The sequence below is a fragment of the Diceros bicornis genome, chromosome 17 (genome assembly GCF_020826845.1).
Source record: "Diceros bicornis minor isolate mBicDic1 chromosome 17, mDicBic1.mat.cur, whole genome shotgun sequence".
Classification (NCBI taxonomy): Eukaryota; Metazoa; Chordata; class Mammalia; order Perissodactyla; family Rhinocerotidae; genus Diceros; species Diceros bicornis.
The window spans coordinates 58,391,648-58,401,480 of NC_080756.1; the positions used below are offsets into that span (position 1 = coordinate 58,391,648).

Sequence of the window (9,833 nt, forward strand, 5' to 3'; positions counted from 1 at the left end):
GCAGCACCTCAGCTCTCCCCCTTGCTGAGTGCCTCTTGCACACAGACGTATCCTGTCATGTGCTGGGCAGATATCACGGCTTCCCAGCCAGGGACCCTGAAGGCTCTCCAGCTAAACTACACCAGTAAACTAGCCGTCTCCTGCACACCTCAGCTCACGATCAATACCCATCCCACACTCCACCAAAGTAGTGGACAGGGCCGAGGATCCCAGAGGCAGTGTGTCCTCACCAGCTCCATGGGGATGACCTCTCTAAAGCACCCAGTCCCACCCTGGCACCCAACAGGTGCTCCATACACATCAGCTGTCTCCTCCATGAAGCTTCCCTAGGAGCCAAAAGTAAGAAGCAACCATTCGAGCAGGAAGTGGTCAGAGCAGGGGTGGTATGAGGGGCCAAGTCAGGGCATGGATGCCCATAGAAGCAAGAAAGACTCTGTGGGAACCAAGCAAAACCACAGAGGTGGGACTGGAAAGGAGAGGTGAGCAGTTTTAACTGGTGAGTGAGGAGGAGACCCAGGGTCTGCCTTGAAAGGACCTTGCTTCCCCAACAAGCAAAAGAAAGGGAAGGAATCATTTTGGCCTTGTAGGGAAGGTTGTAGGTAAAGGAGGAAGTAGAAGGAGGGGCTGTGAATGCTCTACTACTCCCTGGACCAGGGATAAACTGGGTTTAAGTTGATTCAGTTGAAGTGAGTTGAATCCCCCCAAAATTCACGTTGACCCAGAACCTCAGAACGTGACCTTATTTGGAAACAGGGTCTTTACAGATGTAATTCATTAAGATGAGGTCATACTGGATTAACGTGGGCCATAAGCCCAAAGACTAGTGTCCTTCTAAGAAGAGAAGAAGACTCACAGAGACACACAGGGAAGAAGGCCATGTGTGACAACAGTCAGAGACTGCAGTTATGCAGCCACAAGCCACGGAACATCAAGCACCGCCAGTAACCACCAGCACTGGGAGACAGGAATGGAACAGATCCTCCCTCAGAGCCTCCCGAAGGAACCAACCCTGTCGACACCTTGATTTCGGACTTCTAGCCTTCTGAACTGTGAGAAAATATATTTCTGCTGTTTGAAGCCACCCTGTTTAGGGTAATTTGTTAGAGCAGCCTAGGAAATGAATACAGTCAGCCCCTACAAGCCCCTCACACAGTGTCCTTTAAACAGCTGACAAAGCAACTGTGCTGGTGGGAGGGACACCAGTGCTGGACGGGGGAGAGAGAACCGGAGTAGAAACCCCTGCGGGTGGGCAACTGGCCTAGAGCATCTTGTTGGGAGCCAGGGCGGGGCACTCTGGTGTCAGCAACTCCAGCCAGTTAGAGACCCTCTCAGCACCTGCCCAAGACTAGTGTTTCAAGCTGGGGGTCCCAGGGGGATTTTCAGTGGGAGTGGAAGCCTGACCTGGGCTTCCAACAGCTGTTCAGTTTTCGGTTTAGTTTTATTTTTCCAGATACTTCCTCTTCTATCCAAAAGTCAACCAGCTCCATGCAGACTGCTCGGTCCTTCCCACATGGCTGTTGGACATAGTGTTTCTATGATGTTCTGCATCCTCGGCTACTCATGAAGATCAGCCTTTCCTGATCACCGTCACGGGAGGGGACTTTTCTTGAGTGAAAGGTCTAACTGCATCTCTGCTTGAGTCTCTCCCCAGGACGCCCTTCAGTCTGCCTTGTGGTACAGTGAGATGTGTGTTCACTCCTCCTGCCCCCCGCTCCCACCGTACTGTGAGCAGGGACTGGATGTGCCCCATCCACATCTGGTTCACAGAAGGCAAATGAATGAGGGAATGAGTCCAGTGACTACCTCCTAACCACCCTTCACAGCCAAGATGGAAGCCAGGAGAAGATCAGGCATTTGCCTGGGGGATGGCTTGTGGGATTTTCCCAGTCTGCTCTGGGGGGATGTTCTACCCCCTTCCCAAGTCTTCCACTACCCCAGCTTCTCACCATCCTCTACACCCACTAAAAGGTTTCCCCTCAGATGCCCTCCCATCCCTTGGGAACCCAGGACAGAAGAAAGCAGTATCTACCTGGTAGAAGCCCCAAGAGGTCATTCCTCTTCCGTTACTTGGAGGGAACCCCAAGGTTACTGCACCTAGCCCCTCGTCTAGGCTCTATTTCTAGGGCTGGACCATGGGTTCAGGGGCCTGCTGTCCAGCCCCGAGACTCCTTACCGTACATCTTGCCCTCGTCCGACAAGATGATCTTGCGCCGGCCACAAGGTGGGTAGATGGCCAGGGCCTCCTGGAAGCTCTGCTCAATGTCCGGGCTCCACACGCCCTCCGCGTCATTGTCAATGGGCTTGTCCAAGGCCTGACTGCCCCCAGAGACGTTGCTCCCCTCAGGGGAGTTAGGAGAGCTCCACTCGTTGGAGGTAATGGTGCCGGCCTTGCCCTCCAAGGCTCCGCTTGGAGGAGCGCCCGTTGGACCTGTTTGGGCAGAAACCACGTCACTAGTGGAAGAACTGTGTGGACAGTGGAACGCAGGCACCCCAGGGAGTACAAAGCCCCGGAAGCAGTTGCTCCCCGCCCCCTGACCACTCACAGCACAGGGGCTTGGAGGGAAAAGGCCAGGGATTCCAGGGGATAAAGAGGGAATTGAAAGGTCGAGGAGGATCAGGAGGCCCTGGATCTAGGGCAGCTCACCTCCCCTCTGCAGACCTCAGCTTCCCACCCTGTCAAATAAGCACATGACCTAGGCACTCTCTGACTGTAGCTCTAAGAACCCAGACAGAGCTGAGACGCAGGAGATAAGGACCAAGTACCAGCGGATGTTCGGACATTAATCAACAATGGGCAAAAAGGATGCAAAATATTGTGCACTGTTGGCAGGAATATAAAATGGTATAACCAGCGTGGAAAACAGTATGGAGGTTCCTCAAAAAATTAAACACAGAACTATTATATGATCCAGCAATTCCACCTCCACCTTGGATATATATCCAAGAGAACTGAAAACAGGGTCCCAAAGAGATATTTGTACACCATGTTCATAGCAGTCCTGTTCACAACAGCCAAGAGGTGGAAGCAACCCAAGCGGCCGTGGACAGAGGAATGGATAACCAAATGTGGTATATACCTAGAATGGAATATTATTTAGCCTTAAAAATGAGGAAAATTCTGTCACATGCTACAATGCAGATAAACCTTGAGGACATTATGCTAAGTGAAACAAGCCAGACACAAAAAGACAAATACTGTATGATTTCACTTATATGAAGTGTCTAAAGTGTCAAAGTCATAGAGACAGAAAGCAGAATGGTGGTCACCAGGGGCTGGTGGGAGGAGGAAACAGGGAGTTGTTAAATCATGTATAGAGTTTCAGTTTTACAAGGTGAAAAAGTTGTGGAGCTCTGTTGCACAACGATGTGAAAATACTTTTAACAGTACTGAACTATACACTTAAAAATGGTTGATGATAAATTTTGTATTTTTTACCACAATCAAAAATTTAAATTAAAAAAAATGCAAAATAAAATGCAGGTTACCATTCTCCTTTTCCACCCCCAGCCTTGGCTCTTTTTTTTTTTTTTTTGTGAGGAAGATCAGCCCTGAGCTAACATTCATGCTAATCTTCCTCTTTTTGCTGAGGAAGACCAGCTCTGAGCTAACATCTATTGCCAATCCTCCTCCTTTTTTATCCTCCCAAAGCCCCAGTAGATAGTTGTACGTCATAGTTGCACATCCTTCTAGTTGCTGTATGTGGGATGCGACCTCAGCATGGCCGGAGAAGCGGTGCGTCGGTGTGCGCCGGGAATCCGAACCTGGGCCGCCAGTAGCGGAGCACGCGCACCTAACCGCTAAGCCACGGGGCCGGCCTAGCCTTGGCTCTTTTTAAAGGAAGATTTTAGCCCTGGCAGATTCTCAAATGTTGGGGCTATGGCGGGGTTGACTTGCTGGTGCCCCCAGAAGCTGACAACACAACCCTGCCCTTGCCACTAGCATGAGACAAATCCAGTGACCTCTTAGCCACAGCTGTCCAAGCTGTAAACTTCTGGACACAATTCTCAGGGTTTGGGGCAGGAGCAGGACATACCAGTAATCTTAAGGCAGTTTTCGGATTATGAGTACCAGGCGGGTGCCATTTACTTATGGCCCTCCCCATGCCCCCAGCTCCCCCTTCCCAGCCACCGAGCACATCCGCAGAGGAGAACCTCTCCCCATCACACATATCACCTCCCTCCTTCCACCCTATTAGCTGTGAGGAATAGTGTAGTCCAGCAGCTCAAACCCAGGGCTAGGAGTCTAACCACCTCAGTTCCCACCCACTTCCATCCAGGACCCTCTGGGATAAGATCTCTCCCTTACCCATGCCTGAAGCCTCTCATCCCCCACCCAGGCCTACTGGAGGGACAGAGTTCTTCAGAGAGGTGGGTATGAAGATAAGTGTGGTCAACGTCCACAGTGAAGGAAAGGGAGGAGCTGAATGTGGGGCTGCACGTAGTGGGAGGGAGTGGAGGTTCTAAGGAGCTTGGCCAGGCAGCTGGCACAGACAAGCAGTTGGAAGAAAGTTACAACGGTTGAAATTTAAAGCAGGAACCCTACAGGAAACCTAACCCCATGCCCTCAGCTTGCTGATGAGGACACTGAGGCCCAGAGAGGGTGAAGGACTTGCCCAAGGTCATATAGTAAGTCCACAGTGCAGCTGGGTCTATCTCTGCCTTCCAGTGGCCCAGGCCTTTTAGCATAACAAATGGTGGCTTCTTCTCTGTGGCTGTTAAAGTAAGTTTTCCTCAAAGTGTGTCTGAGGTCACTGGATCTGGAACAAACTAGCTTATTCTCCACCAGAAATTCTGGTCTTGATTCTATCATGAATGTTGAAACATTCTTCTGTATCTTCCAAAACAAACTTCTTAAAAGAGTTGTTAACTTTTATTTCTGGCAATATGTAGAAAAGATGATTTTAAAACTCTCATTCTTTAAAAGAAATTTTAGAAATGATAAATAAAATATAACAAATACACTTTAAACGCACAGCTGACTTCAGAAGAAAGTAAACCGCTGGAGGCCCAAAATGAGAGAATTCAGCTATAGCAATGAGCAAATGAGCTGTTACTGGAAGGCAGGGGGTAAAATCTGATCATGGTAATGAAGTGACTGGGTTTTAATGGCCACTCAGAGATCAGACCTTAGGCCTGAGAGATACAGGGAGGTCGGAACTGGGAACTATACCTCAATCCTCAGAGAAAAGGTAGAATACTGACAAAATACGACAAGGAAGATTGTCTGGGCCCAAGCCCAGGGTATAAAAAAGAATTGTCTTTCTTAAGAATTTGTGACCAAGGGCCTGCCCTTAAGTGGATGAGATTTGAATTTTATATTACTCAGGAACTCCCAGCCAATTCATAAAAATAAACAGTGGTCCCAAGCTCAAAAAATCTCTGAAAAGACAATCTTAACCCAGACTGCAGAGAATTCTCAACAGTAACACTAGAAGACCCAAGATAACATCTCCAAATAAAACCCAACCAAAATATCATTCAAGAGTAAACATTAGGGCGGGCCCCGTGGCGTAGCAGTTGGGTGTGTGCACTGCGCTGCTGGTGGCCCGGGTTCAGATCCCGGGCACGCACCGAGGTACTGCTTGTCAGGCCTTGCTGTGGTGGAGTCCCAGGTAAAGTGGAGGAAGATGGGCACGGATGTTAGCTCAAGGCCAGTCTTCCTCAGCAAAAAAAGGAGGACTGTCATGGTCTTCCTCCCGTTTCTGGCAGAGAGCTCCTAAAAACTCTTGTAATTTCCTAAGTGAAGAGAGTGATCAAGGTGGCTTTGTTATGAGAATGAGATGACATTTGCAAGTCACCTAAGGTGGGGGCTGGTGGAGAGAAGAACCAACCAAGTGATTCGAGGGGTGGAACTTTCAGTCCCATACCCATCCAGGGAGGGGTGAGGGGCTGGAGGTGGAATTTGATCACCAAGGGCCAATGATTTAATCAAGCATGTCTATGTAACCAAGCCTCCATAAAAACCCAAAGGAGTGGGTTCGGTGAGCTTCCAGGTTGGTGAACACGTGGAGATTTGGGGAAAGGGCATAGATAATCTGTGCCCTTTCCCCATAACTTGCCCTATGCATTTCTTCCATCTGGCTGTTCCTGAGTTATATCCTTTTATAATTGACCAGTAATCTAGTAAGTAAAATGTTTCTCTGAGTTCTGTGAGCTGCTCTAGAAAATTAATTGAACCCAAGGAGGAGGTTGCTGGAACCTCCAATCTACAGCTGGGGATAACCTGGGCTTGCGACTAGTGTCTGAAGTGGGGCATGGTGGGGGCGGGGCTTGTGAGGGGGTGTAGTCTTGTGGGACTGAGCCCTTAACCTGTGAGATCTCCAGGTAGATAGTGTCAGAATTGAGTTGAATTGTAAGATACCCGGCTGGTATTGGAGACATGTTGGTTGGCATGGGGGGAAAAACTCCACCCACACACACTGGATCTGGTGACCAGAACTTTCATCTACACAACACTTATGGATTAAACACTAGAAGTATTACTTTTAAAGTCAGGAATAAGATAAAAAATGCTCACTTTCAACACTTATACTGTAATAGAAGTCCTAGCCAACACAGTAGGACAAGAAAAAGAGATCTGAAGATTGGAAAGGAAGAAGTAAAACTGTCATTATTCTAAGGAATTATGATAGAAGATTGAAAAGATTCTACAAATTATAAATAACTTCTAAGAGAGGTCAATAAGGTCAATATTTCAAAATCAATTACATTCTTTTATGTCAGAAATAAGGTATGAGGGCCGGCCCGGTGGCTTAGGGGTTAAGTGCGTGTGCTCCACTGCTGGCGGCCCGGGGCCCGGGTTCGGATCCCGGGCGGCCACCCATGTACCGCTCCTCCGGCCATGCTGAGGCCGCATCCCACATACAGCAACTAGAAGGATGTGCAGCTATGACATACAACTATCTACTGGGGCTTTGAGGGAAAAAATAAATAAATAAATAAAATTATAAAAAAAAAAAAAAGGAATAAGGTATGAGACAATATAATTTTTTAAAATAATCCATTTAGAAACCAAAACCATAATTTATCTAGCAATAAATCTAACAAAAGATGTAATCTTTAGAGAGAATTGTAATTGTTTTGAAAGACATAAAATACCTAAATAAATGGAGAGGAAATTGTGTGTTCATGGATGGGAAAACAATATCATAAAAATGTTGAATGTCTCCAAATAAATCATAAATTCAAGGAAATTACGATTAAAAATTCCACAAGGTTTTCTACAAAACATAACAAGTTGATCCTGAAAATACATGGAACAACCAAGACCATTCTCAAGTTGTCTAACTCATTGTCTTCACTCTTCCTTTCTTCCCCTTGGTTTTATATTTTGCCAGACCCATTCCTTAAATGTTTTCCTCAGGGTTCTGACCTGACCTCTCCTTCTTTTTTTTTTTAATGTGTCTTTTTGGCTTGATTTTTTTTTTTTTTTTTTTTTGGTGAGGAAGATTCGCCCTGAGCTAACATCCGTTGCCAATCTTCCTCTTTTTTGCTTGAGGAAGATTAGCCCTGAGCTAACATCTGTGCCAGTCTTCCTCTATTTTGCATGTGGGTCACTGCCTCAGCATGGCTGACGAGTGGTGTAAGTCTGTGGCCAGGATCTGAACCCAAGAACCCGAGCCGCCGAAGTGAACTTAACCACTACACTGCGGGGCCAACCCTGACCTCTCCTTTTTAAACCCTATACATACCCGCTATGTATGTATGGGGACCCGAAAGGTCCCCAACTATGGCTTACACTTGCACTATATAAAACATATACAGATTCCCAAATCTGTATATCTTTCCTGAGTTCAGGCCTACACAGCAAGGGCCTACTAATCATCTCCAATCAGGCGTCACCAAAGCTCCTCAAACTCAACATGTCCAAAATCAGGTTTTCGTCATGGTGCTGAGTCCTGCTCCTCCTCCTCTGGTCTCTGTCAGCAAATGACACCACCACCACCCCAGAACCCCTAGCAGTGTATTTTGACTTTTCCCTCTTAGCTCCCAGAAATAATTAATGACCACAACCTGTCTTTCTATCCCCTAAACATCTCCTTAAACCACACTTCTCTTTCTAGCCCAGAGCCCTAATCCAAAGCTTCCGCCAGTGCTCACCTGGATGACTGTGCCAACCCCCACCCAGACTCCATAATCTTTTGGCTGCAGCTGGAGTGATTTTCCTACAATGCAAATCTCATCACGTGATTCCTCTACTTAAAATCTTTCAATGGCTTTCCCATGCACTTAGATAAAACAATATACTCCACAATGGGATTTATAGGGCCCTTCAGCAGCTGATTTTTGCTCTTGCCATACCTTCCATCCATCTGCACCATCCTCTATACTCCCTTCTTTGCACTCACTCCCAATCGCCAAACTCAGTTATCCAAACGACACGCCCAACATGCTAAGCTCTTGCTCCACACTTGGAAGTGCCTGCCTGTAACTTTCCTCCCCATCCCTCTTTCATCTGACCAACTCCTACTCATCGTTAATGTCCAGCCAATATGTTACTTCCTCTAGGAGGATGACCCCAACCTCAAATCTGGATAAGGCACCCTCCTATGCGCTCCGACAGATCCCAGTGCTGTGCGTAGCCTAGTCCCCACCTCCTAGGAATGGGTGGTCTCCCTCACCACACTTTAGACACCACAAGGGCAGGGATGGCTATCTTTCTCTATTAAGTCCTCCCCACATTGCACAATGCTGGGGAACTAAAGAATGAATGGATATTTGGTAAGTGTTCTTTGTGAAATAACAGTTTCTCTGTGGAAGGGATGAACTGTCCTGTGTTTAGTGTCAGGAAACAAAAGAAAATCTTCGTAAATGTATGGACTTTGGCACACCAGAGGGAGAGCCCGAGTTGTATGTAAATCCCTTTAGGACTGATTTTGGAGGCTTGTAAAATGAAAGAGTGATGTCTGGTAATCATCAGACTGGTTCTGGTTGCAGTTCTACAAGCCACTGTGTGACCATGGTCAAATCCTCCATTTGTCCGGGCCTCAGTTTGCTTATCTGTAAACTAAGACGAGCGGTTGCTCCCGTTGGGATCTAAGGTCCCTTCTGTCCTAGCAGTGTCTGCGGCTCCCACTCCCCACCCAGACCCTCCACTTCCTCGGGGAGCTCTCCTAGTGGCCTCTGGACATACCCTGCAGACTTTCACCTGTGGCTTTGCTCAGCAAAGGCTGGGGAACTGATCTGCCTCAGAGAGATGTCCCACATGATGGTCAATGAGATGAGATGTTAACTAGTACGGGGCCTGACACAGAATCAGTGCTCAGTAAGAGCTATTTATTGTCACCATCATCATTACAACTAACACCTCAAGTGGAAGGCCTAAAGCCCTAAATGGACCTGGTAGATACAGATACCTTAAGCCCTAATACCAAATATTAATTAATGTTAATTAATTAATAATATTAATACCTAAGGCCTCATATGTCCTGGCCTTAAACCTAGATTTTCTTCTGAGACCTGACACTAAACACAGACGGATACTATGAGCCAGGCGGAGCAGGCTGTGGAGGCCAGAAAGTTAGGAAAGAAGGAAAGGAGGGAGGCCCAACTTCCCCGAGCCTACGTGACCTGCTCTGAGAGGCAGAGGCTGTGGTCTCTGTGCCCTTCCTTCACCCGAGTGCCTTCAGTCCCTGCAGAAGTCGGGTCCAAGGTAGCCCAGCGGAACACCAGACCTGGGTAGAACCAGAGACTCATGCCAGATGCTGCCCCATGAGTGAGGCTTTCTGAGGACCTGCACTGCGTGTCCCCAAGATTGGGTCTGTCCCAGGGAAAGGAGGGCAGCAGGTCACCCAGGGCCCTGGGCCATGGGATTCGTTACCGAAATGGAGTTG

At 47.7% G+C, this 9,833-nt stretch overlaps 1 protein-coding gene across 2 annotated transcripts in view; it reads right to left on the minus strand.

Annotated features, from left to right (window-relative positions):
• Positions 1-2,364, minus strand: part of TEAD4 (TEA domain transcription factor 4) — a 38,750-nt gene extending 36,386 nt beyond the window's left edge. For both annotated transcript variants that reach the window (XM_058559048.1, XM_058559047.1), the window contains exon 1: positions 2,174-2,364. In XM_058559048.1, coding sequence (XP_058415031.1) covers positions 2,174-2,290 — 117 coding nt within the window. In that variant the 5' untranslated portion in view covers positions 2,291-2,364. The remainder of the gene's footprint in view (positions 1-2,173) is intronic.
• Positions 2,365-9,833: the final 7,469 nt, after the last annotated feature.